At 35.3% G+C, this 20,130-nt stretch overlaps 1 protein-coding gene across 1 annotated transcript in view; it reads left to right on the top strand.

Annotated features, from left to right (window-relative positions):
• Positions 1-18,546, top strand: part of RYR2 (ryanodine receptor 2) — a 470,020-nt gene extending 451,474 nt beyond the window's left edge. Inside the window, exons 101-107 of the mRNA XM_064509351.1 lie at positions 933-1,067; positions 4,249-4,405; positions 6,238-6,302; positions 7,629-7,729; positions 9,256-9,307; positions 10,927-14,324; positions 15,344-18,546. Of these exons, the coding sequence (XP_064365421.1) occupies positions 933-1,067; positions 4,249-4,405; positions 6,238-6,302; positions 7,629-7,729; positions 9,256-9,307; positions 10,927-11,022 (606 nt within the window). The 3' untranslated portion in view covers positions 11,023-14,324; positions 15,344-18,546. The remainder of the gene's footprint in view (positions 1-932; positions 1,068-4,248; positions 4,406-6,237; positions 6,303-7,628; positions 7,730-9,255; positions 9,308-10,926; positions 14,325-15,343) is intronic.
• The last annotated feature ends 1,584 nt before the right edge of the window (positions 18,547-20,130 follow it).

The following is a 20,130-nucleotide window of genomic DNA, read 5'->3' on the forward strand; positions in this document are numbered from 1 at the left end:
AAATGTAATTTTTACCTTTCTTCAGTGGTGGCAGAGAACTAGTATGACATTGTCAAAGAAAGAGATAGGGTAGTTGAATGGATGAAAAGAATTTTCCAAGGGCAGTACATGTATGTATGCATGGATAGGCAAAATCAAAGCTGCTTTTTTTTTCCTTTTCCCCACATTATGTAGGTCTTGTTTTAACCTCTCAGCTGTGTGTCCATTTAACTGTGCCTATATACTTTTGGCATAGAATTTGTTCTGAAGTCTTTACAAAGTATCTGTAGTGCAAGGGCATTATTTGTGATACACAACTTTTTAAGTCTGGCAATTAAGGAAGTGAACTGTCAACATGCAGGACATCACAGTTCACTTTCAGCTGCTTTCCATAGGGCTCAAGGCAAATTTTTAATGATGCTGCAGTTGAGCAGTGGGGTAGTCTTTAGTGCTTCTGAGAGGTAGATATTAAAGTAATACAAAGAGTCTGTTTTATTTGTGATTCCATAATATAAGCAAAACTGTTGCAGTATTAAATTATTAGGAGGTAATAAACTTCTAGAAATACTATATTGTAATTAGATAATATGTGATATTAAATAGTGTTATTATTAGCTATAAAACTTTCAGATATACCTTTTCTCTGTGTGATTACAAAGCTTCTGTATGATTGTTTGATTGTGTATGTAAGCACTAGATTTTGCAAGGTTTGTCTGTATAGTTATTTTTCTGAATCATAATTTTCTTTTGAAAAAACAGCTGAAACGCAGTCTTTGCATAAAAATAACCAGGTATATTACCAAATGCTACAGATATGCAAAGAGACAGAGAAAGTAAAGCAAGTTTCACTTTTCTCAGGGCTTACTGTTTCCTTCTTTTTCTTTTTGCAAAAAAAAATTGTATGGCATACTTGCATGGTGTTATTATATCTGTTCTATAATTTTGTCTTCCAGCTTGTGCTAACAGTGGGATTACTGGCAGTAGTTGTATACTTGTACACAGTAGTGGCATTCAATTTTTTCCGCAAGTTCTACAACAAGAGTGAAGATGGTGATATGCCAGATATGAAATGTGATGATATGCTAACAGTAAGTCTTAGTTTGCTTTCTGCTTTTTTTTTCTTAAATTGTTGCCCTTTTTTTATCCTGTGCTTCATGTAATTCCCATTCATATAGTTATATCATTAGCCAGTAACAGATCATAAGTGAAGGTAAAGTAACAAAGAATATAATGAAGATCCATAACAACAGGAGATATCCTGTATATGTTAAACAAACATGTCTATGAAAGAATAGAATAAATGTGATGGTATTCTTTTCTATAGTTTCTCCAAAAATGAAAACCAAATAAAAGCCAGGAGACTGAGCCAAGTCAGTAAAGGGGAGGAGGTACTTCCGAGAAGGTAACACAGGCTATTCAAGAGGCGTCCCAGTTACAGTCAAGGACTTTCATAAATAATTTAGGTTCTGAAATGCTTGTTTAAGCTTAAAAATCAGTCAGTTTTCACTGGCATCGGTTCTGTGCTCAGAACCCCTGACAATAATTTATTGCTTACTGAGATAGTGCCAGGCTTTGCAGTTGTGGATGGTGGGACTTACACCACTAAAAAAAATGCGAAGATGTTTTGATGTTAGTATTCTCTTAAAAGCAATCATCTACAACAAAATTAAATGTATTTCAAAATCTTACACAATATTAATGACTTCCAGGAAATTAACACTATGTAGTTTAAAAGCCCAGTGGTAAGATAAACTCTGAAAGGAGTTTAATATTCCTGTATTTTTGTCCAGTTTGGGGCCAATCAGTACAATAAAGACATAGATAAGCTGTAGCATGTTCAGCAGAGGGCCCCAAGATGGTCAGGAGCTGGAGCACTTGCTCTTTGAGGAGACGCTTGGGAGAACTGGGCGTGTTTAGCCCGGAGATGAGAAGGCATTCAGGAGGTTGGGAGCACCTAATAATAGCCTTCCAGTGCTTCTGAGGAGGTTGTTGAGGAGGCTCTTTACAGCAGGAGTGTGGCAGCAGACAAGGGACATAAAGTGAAACAAAAGAGATTCTAAGTAGATATAAGGTAAAACTTTTTCAACATGAGGACAGTCAAGCAGTGGAAGAGGTTGCTCTGAGAGGTTGCACAGTCTTTGTCCTTGGAGGTTTTGACCTGACTGGATGAGGAACTTTGTCTGACCTCACAGGGGACTGCCAGTTTGGACTGCAGACCTCCTGAAGTACTTTCCAATGTGACCTGTTCTATTATTCTATGAAAATAGTCTTATAAAAATGCTATTATATTATACAGGAATGAGTTCGAATAACATGTGGTATGCTATACAATCAGGGTTTTCTTTTATAAAATCTGTAAGACTCACAATGTAATGCTGCTTAAACCCCCAACATATTTCATATTTTATCTGCAATGAAAATATGCTTTCACATCAATTTTTTCAGCAACAAAGCGATAGCCAATATGCAGATGTCAAAGTGAGGAAGAGAGTGTGCAGTCCCTTTTTACATGAAATTGCTACACATCTTGGTGGCTTTATTTTCTCTTAGCCTAATCTATCTCCCAGTGAGTTGCATGAGAGCAAGTTTTATAGGAGGAGTGAAAGTAGGATGTGGGCTATTATATGAATATTGATAAATGATTGTAGGTGCGTGAAGGACAGATTGTGTGTTTGGAGGGGAATGTTTCCCTTCATTCATGGCAACAAAGACCAGAGAGGTAAGGAGGGAAGAATGTTTTAGAGTAGCATAGTATCTTGAAAGATTGCTGTGTGTACTTATGTTATCAGCTTGAATGCGTATGGCTGCATTTGCTGTGCTATGTTCTTTTTCTCTCTTTTGGCACTTGATTTTAAGTCTGAGGTGCTAAAGGGACTAGTTGTCAGATTATTCTTATATCCACTCTCTGCATCATTTTCTTGGTTTGTTATTCCTTTTACTGTTCCCTAAGTATTTATATCTGTGTGCATATAGCTCTTTTCTATATGAAGCGTGATCTAATAAAAAATTTCAGGATGAATAAAAATATACTTTTAAAGTCCAGAGAGCTTTCTTGAGCTTGAAGGGAAGTGAAGGTTGAGTAATTACCCTTAAGGGCAATTTCTGCAGTGCTCTTTGTAAAGACAGAATTTTGTGCTCTTAGGTTGGAAAGACATAAAGATCTGAAGAAGATCTCTTAAAACTGGTGCATGAAAACTTCACTTGGCCAATATGGATTATTGTTACTGGCCTCACTACTTTTTGAAAAATAGTGAGAACCCAAGATCTATGGTTTCCAGGGCTACACAGAGATGAAGAAACCAATCCCCTGCTCTAAACCTGTGAGGCTGATATAATTTAATAGAAAATTATGATAGCACAATAGAGAATTTTGCATTTTCAGCAGCCCACATTACTGTACTCAGCCCTATGGTATTGCATTTCACACTGTAGTTTTACAGTTTTCTCCATTATTAGCTTATCTCTGCACAAAATTCCTCAAAGGTATTTTTTTATTTTTATTGGAAACACCAAAGATGGGGAAAAATTGGATAATACAATTTTAGTTAAAAGGCAAAATTTTATTATAACTGCAGTTGTTATATACCATATCCTTTCTATGTGCATAAATATTATGATCATTTTATATTATTATTATCATGAATATTTTACAAAGTGAGACATATCAACTGTTATTTGTAAAATGGAAGGATAACAACTCAGCTGCAAATCTAGAGGTAGAATTTGTCATTTGAGCCCTATATTTATCAGGACTAGCTACATAACAGTATTAGGTTTTCAAAGTTTGTAAGTATTTGTAGTTTTTCAACTGTGTGTTAATCATCCTCTGTGCGAATTCAGAAGCATGAATTTGAATTTGAGTCCAGGGGTGCTTGTTGCCAAGGCTAGCCCCAGTCAATTCACTTTTGAGCTGGGGAAATGAAAAAGGGAATGGACATGGTGGTAATCATATTTCCAGCTTTCACATTATTCCATACTGGAACTTCTGTGCATTAATCATGCTGTGCCACTGTGCTTAAGGTAGTTGAACCTTTGATCTTTTGAATTGCTACATAATGATAAAATATCAAATGCTGCAATTTCACCTGTGCAGCAGCATTTCTGCTCCCTCAGAAGTATACCTAAACTCAAAGAAGAGAAAAATACGACTTGATGTGGCCTAGCTGCTAAAACATAGATGGGTTCTGCCAATTACTGCTTTTGCAACAATGGCAATTTTTACTTCTAGCTTCAGACAAACTTTGTATTACTTTGTTTTGTGTTTTTTAGTGCTACATGTTTCACATGTATGTTGGAGTGCGTGCAGGTGGAGGCATCGGTGATGAAATAGAGGATCCAGCAGGAGATGAATATGAAATCTATCGGATTATCTTTGATATCACTTTCTTCTTCTTTGTGATTGTCATCCTCCTGGCAATTATACAAGGTATATGTTCATAGCCTATGGTGAGACTGAAAGCATATTTAGTGTACACAAATCTTAGTTCTACAGTCATCTTACCTTCCTAAGATTCAACCAGGACACCAGGGCAGATTTATACAGTAAATCACACCCAGCTGGCCTTATCCATATGCTGTTCTTCCCAATCTCTGTGTAATCAACAAGCTCTGCCTGGATCAGTGGAAACAGAGAAAAAAGCTACTTGCCGTGAGAACGTTGATTTCACTACAGTTTCTATCTTCTCATTGCCCCATCTAAAAAACTCCTGTAAATGATCAGCAAGGGAAGTGATTAGAAGGAATGTTGCGGCATACCTTAAAATTGCCTTCCAGCGTGACCCATCAGTGTAAGCTTAGCTAGACAAAACCTGTAGCTTTACTTACACTGTACTGCTTGCCAGGATCTAATGATTTTGACTGTCTGGTAAATCTTTAGAATGGTGGTAGTGGTGTGAGAATTCAACCATAGCTTTAAGATGTTTAACCTTTTCTTACCCATAAACTTCTTTTCGGCTTACTGCCTACTTACCTGAATAACCTGAATGAGTAAATAAAGATGCCCGATATGAAACAGCTTCAATATGTCTTGGTTAATGAGAGTGGGAAGCTAGTCAGCATCAGGCTGAGACAGTTCTGTCTTTGAGAGAAACTTTGGCTGATTGTGTGGCTGTTGTATTCTGGATACTGGGTACTGAATTTTGGGAAGTCAGGTTTTTTTCTATTATGTTAATGACTTTTTTTAATAAATATGATTGCCTAAGGAAATTAAAAGCCCTATCTGTTTACTCAGCGTATTTCAAAAGGTTGTCAGGAATGCCCAGAAGACCTTTTATTAAAGTTTGTGCAAATGAAAGGAAGTAAATACTTAATTTTGGAAAAACATGAAGATTTTGCTAGGTTCACTTGCTGTTGTAAATAGTGATAGTTTATTGCTTTATATAAGCTAACAGTTAAGTTATGATGATTTGTACACTAAAAGGATGCATTCTGACCTCCTATGAGGAGGAGTTTAGAAGGCAACTCAGAGCTTGTGGTAAATTGTTCACAACTCTTACTCAAGCAACAGGTTGTTTTAAAGAGTCGGGGGGGGGGGGCAGAATTTCTTATATCCTGAAGTAGCATATCTCCTACTGTTGCTGTACTGTTTGTTTCTTGATTTTGTGTCTGGCTGAAGAGGAGAAGCCGTAACTGTCAAACTTTGAGTATAAGTCTCATGTTGTTTTGATCAGTTTTACAGAATAGTAGTGCCACTAACAATGGTCGAGTTGGTCTTTGTTTGTATCAGTGTAAGTGAAGGGAGAATCATAGAGAATTTAAAGTCTGGACCACTGACCCTGTCCTGATTTTTCTTCTTCCTTTTTGTATGTCCCTGAAATGGTCCTATGCTTCCATAGATCTCCATAATGGAACTTCATTATTAAATGACAGCCATAATGAAAGCAAGATGCACAGAGCTCTGGGCTTCTTTGCATCTGCCATGTAATAAATCCCTGAACTCTATTAAGTGTATATTATTATTATTTTTATATTAAAGCCTCCATCACTGTGTTTATGTAGTATGTAAGGGTCAGGGTTAAAGAACTGTGACTAAAACAGAATTCTGCTTCTCCTTTTCTTTTTTTTAATATAAAACTAAATGGTTTTGCTGGCCATGTTATGGGCCATTTTCTTTGGCTTACTCGTTTTCCTTCATGTATTTAGTTGTTGTGGTTTTTGAAACATATATTGGCTTCTACTAGTCCTGCACAAAATTCTCATTTGATACTCTTTGTCAGAGTTTTGTTCTTTAATTAACTATCACTTTAACTTAAACCCTAGGTTTAATTATTGATGCTTTTGGTGAGTTAAGAGATCAGCAAGAGCAAGTCAAGGAAGATATGGAGGTAAGAAGTTTTAACAGCCCGTTGCTGGGCCATTTCCTATTTTCAGGTTTCCTGAATATCTGTTTAAAATCAAAATGTGATACAGCTAGTGAATAGTTTTTCAAACTGATAGGAAAAGAAGTGCTTCTATAGAGGATCCAATATCATATGATGTACTGGACAAAATTCTACTTTCCCAGCTCAGTGCATGAGATGGAAATTGTAATTGAGAAAGAACTTTTTTGATTGATATTTTTTTAATACTTATGAGATCATAAAAGCTTATGTAAGCATTTCTATTAGTGTCCAATAAAATGGTCTTCAGGCATTTTTATGATGAGAAAACTAGGTTACATCTGGGTTCTGAGTATCTTTTACTGCTCTTTGCTCCCTCCTGTGAAAGAGGTGTGCTGTACTTGGGCAGGATGCTGCCTGTTATGTTTTATGGGATAGAAACACAGTTTGTCAGATAGAAACACAGTTTGTCGAAACTGATACTCTTCTCTGGACATGTTTTGGATCTGTTTGTACATTCCATTTTTGTTTATTTTTCAATGCCTCCAGATCACATGGCCAGTTTTTTGCTATCAGTGATAAATTAACAGAAAATCATATAGAAAGCCTAAGAGTTTATTTTTTCATGCCTTTTAAAGTTTGTAGTACTGTCTTTATTTTCATTTTTGTAAACAACAAAAAAAGTCTTTGTCCATTTCTATATATTATAATGAATTTCATATTTAAATCTTTCGAATCTTCAGACTAGAGGTTTCTAACACTCGGTGTTAATGCCTTCATATTACAGTTCATCTCTCACACGATTTTCTTTTGTTAATCTATGTGTCAAAGTGTCCTGTACGTGGTTTTCTATTCCATCATTTAAATATGACTGTCAGAATTCAGAAAAGTGTCAAGAAGCTACTGTGCTATGTAATCTAAACTAAGAGCATATTAAATTTCAGCTGAGTAAACACAACTGCCATTGAGATAAAGATTGACATAGAGTACAGTGACCGCTACTTACAGTGTTCAAGGAAGAAAAATTGCTTTCAGCTTTCATCATTTCATGCTGTTCTTTCTCCTGACATCTGTTCGCTTATGGGTGCCAAAGATTTTCTTTCTTTTTTTTTTAAGGTGCAAGAAGTAATTCTGATGGTAGTTAAACTTTTATTCAAGTTTTTTCACTGAAGCATCCAGTCTCAATCCCTAAAGGAAACGCCTTTTTGTTTGGCACATACTATACATGATGTATGGCCATTTCCAAGGAAATTGTTATATTTTCACTGAGCTTTTCTCCAAGAGGTGCAAAGTCATGCAAAGTGTTGAAGTGTTGTGTATTCATTCTTTCAGACAAAATGCTTTATCTGTGGAATAGGAAATGACTACTTTGATACAGTGCCCCATGGCTTTGAAACACACACGCTACAGGAGCACAACTTGGCCAATTATCTGTAAGTAGGGTAAAAATGAACTCCTTGCTCACTCATGACCCTTGCAGCACCTGCAAGTATCTAATCAACTCTTTTGTATAAGGAAGACTCAGTACTGTTTGGCTTTGATATGCACTTGTGTTGTCTGAATGAACAACTGAAGGAAGAAGGAAGACTTTCTTTTTCTCTTTTTCTGATAGGACCTGTGAGAAATAAAATTTTTGTTTCTGGGAAGGCTGTTTTGACTTAGGGAAGAGATACAATTCTGTGGAGACAGGAGCAGAGAATGAACAAACTTTGTTATCCTGTTTCCTACTTGGTTTAGTGTTTTGCAAAGTTTCATGAAGTACTTGAAAGCGAATATTCAGAAATATACTTTTTGTGTCTAACTATATAATTGATGTATTCCGTTCATTCTTTATAAAGGGCATCAAACAGATCTCTTCTGCCCTTTGCAGAAGTGATGTAGGAGTGCCATTGCTAGTTGTCAGTCACAGCTGACAGACACCTGGCAAAAGACCTCTTTTTGGTGTTTATGATTTTCTCAGATTTTCACTGTCCAGGCAGAAAGTTTCAATAGTTTGATGTCTACGTCAGACTGAATATTTTTTAGGGTTCCAGCAAAAATGAGTGAGCAGCTTTATTCCCATTTCCAAAAATAAGATGAGAGAGAGAGATGTTACTTATTAAGAATACCTAGTACCTTTATGCTGCAGTGGAAGGATTTAAAACTGATGGTTGTTGTGCCAGGGATGTAAATATCATGTTCTATGAAAAATTACCTCGTGTTTCATGTGACTTAAAAAATTAAATTATTAGAGTTTGGTAGTTAAATTCATACAAAGAACTACAGAAATAATGTGCTATAACATACTTATCTTAACTGCATTATCCCAAGAAATTTTTTTAATGTTTTTGTGCATGATCATATTTTATATTTTTACATAGGTTTTGAAAGTCTTTAACAATGAGTGAGATTTTGAAATCATCACCTAGTGTGTGTCAGATATCTCAAACCCCCAAGCCTAATGTATTTTAAAAATTACAAATTTTTTTCTGCTCATGTTGATCTTGAGTTACACATGCTAGTAAAATATCCCCAATCTGCAAGTTGGGTAAGATAAATCTTTTAAGGATCTTCAGTATTTCTTTTTCGTTAAAAAAAAAAAAGAAAAGATTTCAGTGGCTATTCCTTGGCATTCTCTGTCTACCTCCATGTTAGTGTTCCAGGGTAAGAAAATGTCTATTATAATTTTCAGATTAGAAAGCTTAGAAAATCTTCACTCAAGCTGAGTAGTTATCTACTATAAATCAAATGAATCTCTTGCATTTTGGCATACTATTCATTGAATGATGAGTAAATATCAAAGGTGTCAAGAAATTATGTCTAGTATATCTGGGAATGCTATCACAAATATTCTGGAACTTGTAAGTCCAAGAACAGCATTTTATTGCTGTATGCAAGATACTGAAAAATATGCATTGATCTATGGGTTGCCTAATGCTTCCAAATACTGTATTCATAATAAGTATTTCTTTGCTTGTAGGTTTTTTCTGATGTATCTTATTAACAAAGATGAAACAGAGCATACAGGGCAGGTAAGTGGACAACCCTATGACTGTTAACAGTTGCTAAAAAGTTATCAAAATCATGCAGGCTTGGCAAAACTAAGAGTATTTTAATGCATAGGTCCCTATATGGTAAGTGACTTAATTCTCATTCTTCTAAACAGTTCTTTCGACTTCAGTTGCCTAGTGTTTGACTGAGCATCTATTCTGCAGTACTCTCTATTCCTATTTTGTTGTCTTACCTGATATTCTTAAAGTATGACTCCCCTAGAATATAAATACAAACTATAAACAAAAATAATGAGAAACGGAACACTTAAGTGTCCCATGAAAGCAAGACTCTTCACTTCTCCCTGTTGATTCTCTTTTTTATATTCTTTGTCCTTTGTTATTATACATCAATTATATGAGATTTTAAGTCTCCATTTTCAAATAGCTTTTTTTTTTTTTATTGTGCATCTGTGGAAGGCATAATGGTGATATTTTTGCCCAAGAAAAATGCACAGGTTGAGTCCACATGAAAGAGTGTGTGCGTGTATTTGAAATGAAACTTGTGAGAATTTTTTTCCCAAGGGTTTTCTTCCTCACTGTTCATTGTTCTTTTAAACTTCTAATGCTTCCTGCAGCTTCCTTTAGATACAATTGTCAGTAAAAAAGGTAACAAATTTAGAGACTAATGGATTTTCTAGTGAGAGCCTTGCAGCTAAACTGAGTAAATGTTTAGGTGTTGCAGCTCAGAAAGTCCCCAAATGAAAAGCATCATACACATAGTCACAGATTTCTATCACAGGGATGATACGCTATAAATTTATGTAAGTTGCTCTTTTTGAACTCTAGTGTATATACTGGACAGCTATAATCATATTCCCTGCATAAATCTTCTTAGCTGGGTGAAGTAAAAGATTTCATGTATTTCCTTTGTTATTTTTGAATATCCATCTTTTCTTTGAGAAATTCGTATTAAACCAGATAGAAATCTTTTTGTTACTTTTTAATGCATAATATTGTGGCATTTGTGTTTGCCTTTTGCTTGGCATATTATGTATGTAATCTTACTATATTTACTGAAGCCAGCGTGTGTTTTCTGCTGATTACTCAGTTTTGATACTAAAATATAAATCTCACTTAATCTGAAAGTTTAGAGACTACTTCATACTACATAAGTTGTGTAACAGATGTCCCTTCTTACATGGAATTTGTATAATAGAAAGCACACTTAAGTGTTGAAGCTAAAATGGAAATAAAGCTCTTTTTTTTTTTTTTGCATGGTGTATGTGCATGTTTTGAAATGACTAATAAAGAAATTCAGTCAAATTTCTATGAAAGAAAATATTTTGCTTATGTTGCTTTTTGGTCTTGTGACCAGCTTTACTTGAGCTTTACAGTGTTCCTGGATGTGAAACAACAGCTAAACTACCTGGTCCTCTTCTATGTGTTTCCCTAGTGCTTTTGACTAGGTAACAAAAATCAAAAAACTACTCTATACTGAACAAAATAATTTACATGATTTGTAGGTTGATATACAGCAAACTGATATGAACAGAATCAGAAAAGTGCAACAGTTTATAAATCAAAAGAAAAACAAAAAAAGACATGCTTGATACTTTCTCATTGAATCAAGTCACTTATTTACATTTTGTTTCTTGCAGGAATCCTATGTATGGAAAATGTACCAAGAACGATGCTGGGAGTTTTTTCCTGCTGGTGATTGCTTCCGAAAACAATATGAAGATCAACTAAACTAAGCAGAGATGAGGATTTCCGCTTGAAAATATGTCCATGTATTTCCCAGCTCTATTGGGAATGTCTAAAAGATTTCTTAAATTCCCAAAGCTATGTGCTTTTTGGAGCACCAAAGCTCTGTTTTTAATGACCTGACTGTGCTTTTAGTTTCTTGTGTATTTGCTTTGAGAACACTGGAGTAAAGAACAATGAAAAATAACAGCAACTCTGGAAAACAAACCAACCGCTCACACACACACACACACACACACACACACACACACACACACACACACACGCACACAAAATATCCGTATACATAACATGTACACATAAAAAGAGACTTAAGACAGCTTATTTCTGAAACTGCCAGATGACACCCTTGTCTCTGAGATCACACATGGGGTGGCATGGTAGCAACACTCATTCAATCTATTTATTTCGTCATCCTGGAAGGAACTATATGTAGTTCACGGAGCACTGTAAAAGATTGTTGTGGACACTGAGCTGTGGGGAAATAGTGCCTTACTATATGTGGGTTGAGCTATGCAGAAGATGAGTGCATGGTGACATCTTTTTTTTTTTCTTTACATTCTCCCTTTCTTCCAAGTTAATGTTTATTTTGTGTTCTTGGTGGGCTTGGGAGGAAGGGATTTGGTTGTGCACATCTTTTTAATAAGACTGGAGTGTCTCAGGACAAGAGTAGGCTATTCTCATCAAGCTAATTCCACATTTACCTTCCTCTTTAGCTCTTGCTCTTATTTTGGTAATGCTCTGATGCAACACTGCAACTTTATGAAATCTTTGTATGAGAACAAGATGACTGCAAAAAACACTTTAAGAAGAAATGTTTCATTGCATGTTTATTATGCAAGTTTAAAACAATCAAAAAAGCCAACCTTCAGAAGCAAGTTGATCAACATGAGAAAAACATTCACAATAATATATCCATAGTAATAAAGTGTTGTGGGCTTTATTGTACATTTGGAACGAGTGTCATCAGCCAACAATGTATATGTTATGAATTTGATGGTAATTTGGGTTTCTTTTTCTTTCTTTCTTTCATTTCTGCCACCTGTGATCAATAGTGGAGTTGAAGATTTTCTCATTAAATTATTTTTTAAAATCAAAGCTGAAGCAATATCCATTCAGGGATTCCATCAGTTGCATCATGAAACACCAATGATGTACATTACTCCATTTTGAGTCCTTTTCAATTGTAATGCCAGTCTTTACAAATAAAAAGACAGATTCAGAATGGAAGCAAGCTGGTTTTGGTAGCATGTGAGATCTTCCTTATGGAGTGTTTTTATTCTTAGGGAGTATTTTTATTAATCCCTGAGTTAATTACATCCACTTCAAAACAGGATTAATCTGCTGTTTCCTATAATGAAAGATTTTTTTCCTTCTGGACTTCATGCTGTTCTGTCTCTCCACCTCATTTCTTTACAGGCCACAACTTTATCATAAAAGAAACTGGCTATGCCAATATTCAGGTATAACTAAGAGATGTTGTAACAAAGGAAATAATCCTTTAGGAAATAATAATCCTAAAATATTCTAACCCAAACTTTCAGTTCAGCTGAGTATGAACATTGCTACTCTGAAATTGGGATCCTGAAGAGATTCTGGTTTAAAATTCTCTCCAATTCTAGACCCCTTGAAGCCAGAGTGTGGGGTGAGGGCTGGCAATGGTGGGAGGGCATGAGCCAGGCACTGCAGCCTCAGTTTGTTTTCAAATTTAACTCCCGCCCAGGTGGGGGGTTCATTCTGGCCTTGTTTTCTCCCTGTTCAGCAGAACTCCATAGAACAGTTTTGATTTGCTTTTCTTGGGTGTTGCATATTTGATCTAGAAATCAGAGATAGCAATAACATTCCTTTTTGGGTGTATGTCATGAGAAGAGTTTTCCCATGACGCACAGATATACACACACGCGCACACTCTCTTGGTGTTGCAGATTTTACTGAGAAATATTTAACTAGTGATTCTAACTGATGTTTCAAGACCTCTTTGTTTTGAAAACAAATTCAAGTGGACTTTGTAGGCAAAAATGGGAATAAAGTGGCATGTTTCTTGAACCTCAACTTCCATGTTACCTGGCTTCTGGGGCATCCCTGCTGTTGAATCCAATATTCTGTATGAAAAATAAATGTGAAGCCACACTTAAACATTATAGTCTTTCAGGATGAGATCTACTGATTGCATAGTGAGATAAAACATTTCCTTTTAAGTACAAAAAACATTCATTTGTGGAGTAATGTTAATTATAGCTTTCACAGAAGCAAGTTACTTCCTACAGCTAGGAACTGGTTCATTAGGGTTTGCAAGATCACTATAGAAAATGGATGCAGAGATGATGGGAACTGGCTTGGATAGACCCTCAGCCCCTGGTTGTGCTGTCCCCTGCAGAATGGCTGTGGACTATCTGTGACTCCCTGAAACTTCGCATTTTTTGTTTCCTTCACAGCACAAAACTTGCTACTAAGAGCCTTTTTTAAAAAAAAATACACATCAGAGGGAAGAAAAGAAGCCCACTTTAAAATTAAAAAAACAGAGCACAAGTCATAGAAATTGTTAGTGTTTATTTTAAGATTTCCAGTGAATCCTACTGATTTTGACACTAATGTTCATTTTTAACAGGACTGCTATTCAGGCAGGTCACATACTGCATGATGCAGAAAGTGGTATCCAAGCTAATATTGTTTACTTTGTTTTAGAGTTATACAAAGTGTAAGGCAATTCTTACGGTTTGTTAAAAAATAACTAAATTTATTGTGACAAAACTAATATCTTAGAATTTTAGTGGATAAGCTTCTGAAAGAGTATGTTGTAAAGCAGTCAGTAAAATAAGCAATTTGTTCATATGAACACAGCCAACTAATATAGACAATTCACTGCTTTTATAGTTATATTAAAAGAAATGGACATTGGCATGTTCTGTATACTAGCACAACGTACAAAGGCAGGTAATAATATGCCACTTGAAAAACACGACAGTTTTAAATCCAAGAAATTCAATTTTAGTGCTTATGTACTCAATATTTAAGATATAGTTATGCTTACACTAATGCTTTCTTTTTTTCAGCTGTTGTCTGAGGTTGTTTTACAGAATGTGACAGTAAAACTGTAATTTTCAAGAGGATCTCCTACTCTTTATTGAAGCTACTGGAGCTTTGCAGCTGTTTAGCTCTGAATGTCAAGCATAAAGAAAACTAATAGCTCTAAAACCTGGAGTACGTCCTAGTGTATTCATGTTAATCTCAGCAAAGAAACCAAGGGATGAATAGCAATAGAAAAACAAAGTAAAATGGAAGAGTAGTCGAGGTATGAATTATGAAAGTTGAATTACCCATTCATTTTTATCTATATTCCCACTTACGTTGAATTGAATTGTTAAGCAAAAACCCCTTCACTTTTTCAGACTAGCTTCTAATAGTCTGTGCTTATGTCTTTTTTTCCACTAAAACTTAGAAGTCCAAGTCTGTGTTTTTTACTGAGAGAATCACAGAGATGGGAACAAAAGAAAGGCCACTCATTTAATATCCTTGGGCCATGTATTACTATAAGACTGATTGCTGCATCTTGGCCACTAACATGCTATTTAAACTGTTTTTGAATATTTTTATGTGTAGTATCTCACTGCTGTCACAGGACTCTTACTAATGAATATGACTTGCATGAACACTTCTCTTTATAACTCTTTTGATAAAATTCCTACCATTTTCACAGACTCTGAATAATTGCCTTCACTGTCACCTGTAAAGTATTTATAGGTTGTAATATTTTTTGAGTTTTTTTATTTTCTAAAGTAGTGTGCATTTTGATTTTCTTGTTCATTAGCTAAAACAAATCTGGTATCATTGCAGTGTCCATAACATCCTCTATTGGGCTAAGACTTCTGTCTCATAAAGAGCACAGGTGGCTTTGTTCTCTGACTAAATCTGTCTATTCTCATATTTGTTCTCATAAATGTAGCTTCTTCAATCTCTCTTCGTAAGTCATAGCCACTTACATTTACATATCTATTTGCTTCTTTTGCAATTTTCTTTAGTTTTTCCATAGCCATGCTAAACCACAGAAAGTTGGTTGAAAACAGAAATTCAAATTAGATCATCTTACAATCACTAATATTCTTATTGTAGATTTTTAAGATATTTAAATATATACATCCATTTCTATGCCAGTTTTGTTTGCAGCTACCTCATTTACTTGTTTTTTCCTTTTTATGCCTAGCCTGGATTAGGATTTTCTCTGTAGTCTGTATGCAATTTTAACAGTATCTATGCAATTTCTTCTTTCTAGTTTTCTTCCTAATTATCTCTTTGTTTTGGATATTTGTTCAGGCAAAAAGGTGTGTCTGTCTTAAGTGGTAAAGATGACTGTTCTCAGCAGCTGAAGATCTCTCGCAGCCAAACAGCATCACTCTGCTGTGCAAAAGGAGTTCAAGAACTGAGACAATTTTTGATATGCACAGCTTTCTTTTGTAACAATATAGCCATGGGCTGATCTGCAGTTGCAAAGTTTTGAGTTACGTAGTTGGGTGCTGGGTAGGAAGTTCTGAACTAAAGTTCATCTGAAAAATGTTTTTAAATTTCTGAAATGTAAATGAAAAAACTCATTGCAACAAATCACAACAAACCAAAAGACTTTGCTCTATCAATCCATGGTGTAAATGCTCCAGGTTCACATGCAAGTTGTATTTGTCTGCTGTGTTGCTCATTAGGAATCTCAGTTATTTAGACTACTACATCTCTTTATTAGGAATATGTTAAATAATGATTACCTTTAGAACACAGAAGGGTGGCTAGATACTGCTGAATCATGTGATTCAGGATTTGGAATGAATAAAATAGTCCTGATTAATTCTTCCTTGCATACTACTAGTGTCATGAGAAGGAAACTGTGTGAACTGAATGCATTAGAAAAAAAGAGAAAAAACAAGGGAGAATTATAACATGGAAAGTACTGAAGTAAAAGAATAAATAGACAGATGAAAAAAATAATATGAGAATTAATGAATATGAAAGAGGACAAAATAATTTGTAGGGGGACAAGCCAAGTGGCTTTGTGCATATTAAGCTTTTTTGAAGTACATTCTTTTTTATTGCTTTTTTGCCTGCCAGTAAGTTACCGCTACATAAAATGCCTGATGCTCTGTTTCATTCCAAAGATTTTTTCCCTGTTTAATTGATTTTTCCTTTTTTAATCAATTAAATAGCTAGCACAAAATGCCAAATATATATACAACTAAACACACATTTTTCCTTTCTAACCTGCACAGTATTGTGAAGAAACATGAAATGGAAAGAGTAGGCTGTTTTGAAGTATGGAGGTTGTTTGTTGGACAGAAATAATAATCTTTTATACTTCTAAGAGTATGGTTCCATGTTGTATTTTTCCGCAGCAGAGCCAACCTGAAGCTGTTCCCAGTCCTCGTACAACCAGCTGCTCAATACTGCCTTGTGTTTTTCTCTCAGTTAGTTACATTTTATGGTTTTGGGTAAACCACAAAATGCAGTGAACCAGATTAAGTCAGTTGTGGTTTTTCAACAGGGCAGCAAATGCTTGAACTGGCAGTGCCAATGGTGTTATACTGTAATCTGGAAATCAGCAAGGAATAAGCACAAATACAAAATAACACAAAATGCATATTATATAGCTATTTTTCCAATAGACATTCTCTTCAGAGATACTGTAAATTTCTTTTAATATCTAGTTTACTTCCATCTCAAAAGAATGCTTTATAATTACATAAAGTAACTGGCCGGCTGAATAATCAGGAGAAGAATGAAACAAGAACACTGATGTCTTTTTGAATAGCAATTGCATTCTGGAAAAGAATTTGTATATTAATAGATTCTCTTGAAAGAGAAAATTTTTCCCTCTGTTTTCAGAAAATGGAAGAAAAGTGTAGGGTTACAGTTCTGTGACTAGTGAAGTTCAGACACTTTTTCTTCCCAGTTAGAGCATCTGGAAACTTTGTGTGTGTAGGGTGACTATGACAGCATTGCCTAGAAACAGATGTGTTAGACACATGCCTTGAACTCTTGAATTACTGAATATGTCTCTCTTGCAGCTACAAAATGAAGTGGTTCTGGGACAGGTGATCTGCAGTGCTGTGATAGTTCTCCTAATGCCAGTGGTCCTATATTCCTGTATGTTTCAGTAGGGGAAAACATTATTATTACATGAAACCCTCTCGGAAGTAGCAGTTAGGTTGTACTTTTTAATATTGGTTTCAAAACTCAGAAGAGAGGCTATGTATGATTTAGTCACTCCCAGAAGACTCAGGGCTTATAGAGAGTCATTGAGGATCTCAGAGTAACTGTAGCCTAGATCTCCTAATTTTGGCATGTATCTATTCACCTAAACCTTGGAATACACTTCCTTCAGGGTACACTTAATAGTCACTAATAACTAAATAGATGACTTTTTAAATATAGCATGATTAATTCTCTCTGTTCTAATTAAGATGCACTCAAGCTAGGAATAAACTTTAAGGATCTTTTTTCCTTCCTACTCGTCAACTGCACATCTTTTGAGGTATATTAGAGCAATGCTATGAATTGCTCTAAAATTAGGCATCAGCCAAAATCTTTCACACTCCCCCCTCTCTCAACAACTGTCATGCTAAAGTCTTAAAAGTACTGCAGCCCCATCTTCCATAACACATGGTGGCAGAAGGCAGGATTCAGCAAAGTATGAGGTTTGCTTTACTTTAGCATGTCATAGTAACATCAATAAAAAGCCATGTTTTCAGTTTGGAAAAACATCCCAATGTCAAAATCAGATATAATACGTAGGAGAGTATGTCTTGAAACTGCTTATGACAACTTTGCAGCGAACACTATACATCCTTTCTCTGGGCAGTAAGATATGCATAGTCGTTTTCTTGCTTGGTGGGTTAAGTACGAATGCAGCATGCCATGAAAATAAAGAGGTGGGGGGTGTTGTTGTACTGTTTTCACTAGACCATTGCTTCGTCTAGACAGGACTTGGTAAGAAAGGAGTGTTAATTTACCACCCTGGCTCAGAAGGATGGATTTCATGTCTTGATTTAATGTTTGACTGAGAAAATTCCTAATGCAGTAAACTGGAGCACTTCATAAATACTAATATCGTTTTGTACCTTTCATCCAAATTGTGAAATTTCTCTTCATTTGTTTGTTTTCTACAAGTTCTTTCTGAGCAAACCATGTGGCAGGCCTGAAGATTTTGTAAAGAAAAGACAGCTATGTGGAAGTAATTTGATTTGACTGGAAAAAGCTGCTGAAAATTGACATCATTGTGTTACAAATGAGTATGCATTGTAAAAAAGGTGGATAATTTAATTTTGAATGTTTATAAAATGTTATTATGATTAATTAGATAGTGAAGTTAGGTAGTATCCATGAATATTAAACACCTTAAAGAGCTCCTTGTACGATGTTATGAAGACAACACAGGCATTTTGCTTCATGCCTTTTAAGGAATGGAAAAATAAAATGAAAGGACTTGAAATAATTTTAAATCTTGCAAAAACTACTAGTGAATAAAACATGCTATGTATGAGCTGAAAGAAGTAATGGTTCATGATTTGCTGCAGAATTTTTTTAGAGATTAATAAATTGCATTAATTGTGAAGAAAGTGTTATCCTCAGTTTTGAGCCTGTCGTGCCTGTAGTGCAAATCAAAATGAAGGTGGCAGAATGGATAACATCTAGCTTAACCAGTGGCATCCAGTGAGTTTGCTATTCCGTCCAGTGATGGCATGCCCAAACGAGGCTAAGTACATCCAGTTCTGAAGGTGTCCTTCCCCGTCTACCTCAGTGCCAGGGAAAGGATGACAACTCACCATCTGTGTTGTCTCAGCTGCATTATTGGCTCTGTCCCCTGGCAGCAGACTGCATACTGCTACAACTGCTGATACACAGACGCTTGCAGACACTTCCTCGTAAGAAAAAATTAAAGTTAAATTAATTAGACAGTTAGTTGCTCAGTGCTGACAGCAAAGCATGGCCTTTTAACATCTGATCCTAGTGGAGGGAAAGAATAACATTCACAGATAACTAGGAAATAAACTAGTGGTATGACTGGAGAATAGAACAGGAAGCTGCTTTTGGCTCCCCCCAAATAGGATAAAATTTCAAGCACTAAGTAAATTATTAAAGGTATTTTAAGTAGCTTCAATTTATATTAGAATAAGTGGCCTCAAAGATTTGATTTAACTACTAGGCAGTTTTTACATGCTTTGGAATGTTACCCTAAGATGTTAATAAGCCAAGTTGTTGCTATTGAATATTAATATAATGTTAAAACTTAAAGCCAAGTATTTAAGAATTCAAATTTTTAAAACTTAAAATTGTCTATTTAAAATAATTATTCTTTTTGGCACTCATTCATATGTACTATTTTAAGCCAATTCAAATGATAGACAATATGATTAGTTATCTTTCTGTGGAATGCAGTGTTTTAGAAAATAGTGATTTCTAGTATTCTGCACTCGTCTCCTAAAAGAAAAAAAAAACCAAACCGTAGCTGTTTAAATAGATGTGGCATAATGGAATGAGCATAGGACAGGAAATTCAGACACCGAATTTCATTTCTTCAGTGGTTCTGTATGCTTGGACAAGTGGAGGATTATATAATAATGTAGAGATAATCAAGCCATCTCCGAATTTGCCTGTTTCTGGATCACCCTTCAAAGGTGATCTTTCTCTTCATTATTCTTGACTGTAACCAGGCATGAGATAAAAGCAAGTTTGTTTTCTATTTCTTCAGATGTCTGTCTCATATCAAGAGGTTAATATCACGTAATTTGCAGTTCTTGGAAGCAATCGTATGAAAATCCAAAATAATTCTGGATTATTTCAGAGAAAATGTAATATAATTTTCTTAGCTGTTAGTCTTTTTGCCATTTAAGAAGTTTCTCTCTTCTCACTTAAATTTTGCTTCTACAGACATTAATAAAGACCCTTTCAGATGATGTCTGGAGAGTCACAGATTATTATGGTTAGTATCCAGATAGAAATGATTCTTTTTTTCTTTCTTCCAAATCTTCACCTCTCTGTATCACTCTTAACATGGAAGTGGTATGCATATATAGGCTAATTAGAGAATTTAGTTAGTGCAGAGTGGTCGTGGAAAGCTC

Source organism: Dromaius novaehollandiae, chromosome 3 (assembly GCF_036370855.1).
Source record: "Dromaius novaehollandiae isolate bDroNov1 chromosome 3, bDroNov1.hap1, whole genome shotgun sequence".
NCBI classification, from domain to species: Eukaryota; Metazoa; Chordata; class Aves; order Casuariiformes; family Dromaiidae; genus Dromaius; species Dromaius novaehollandiae.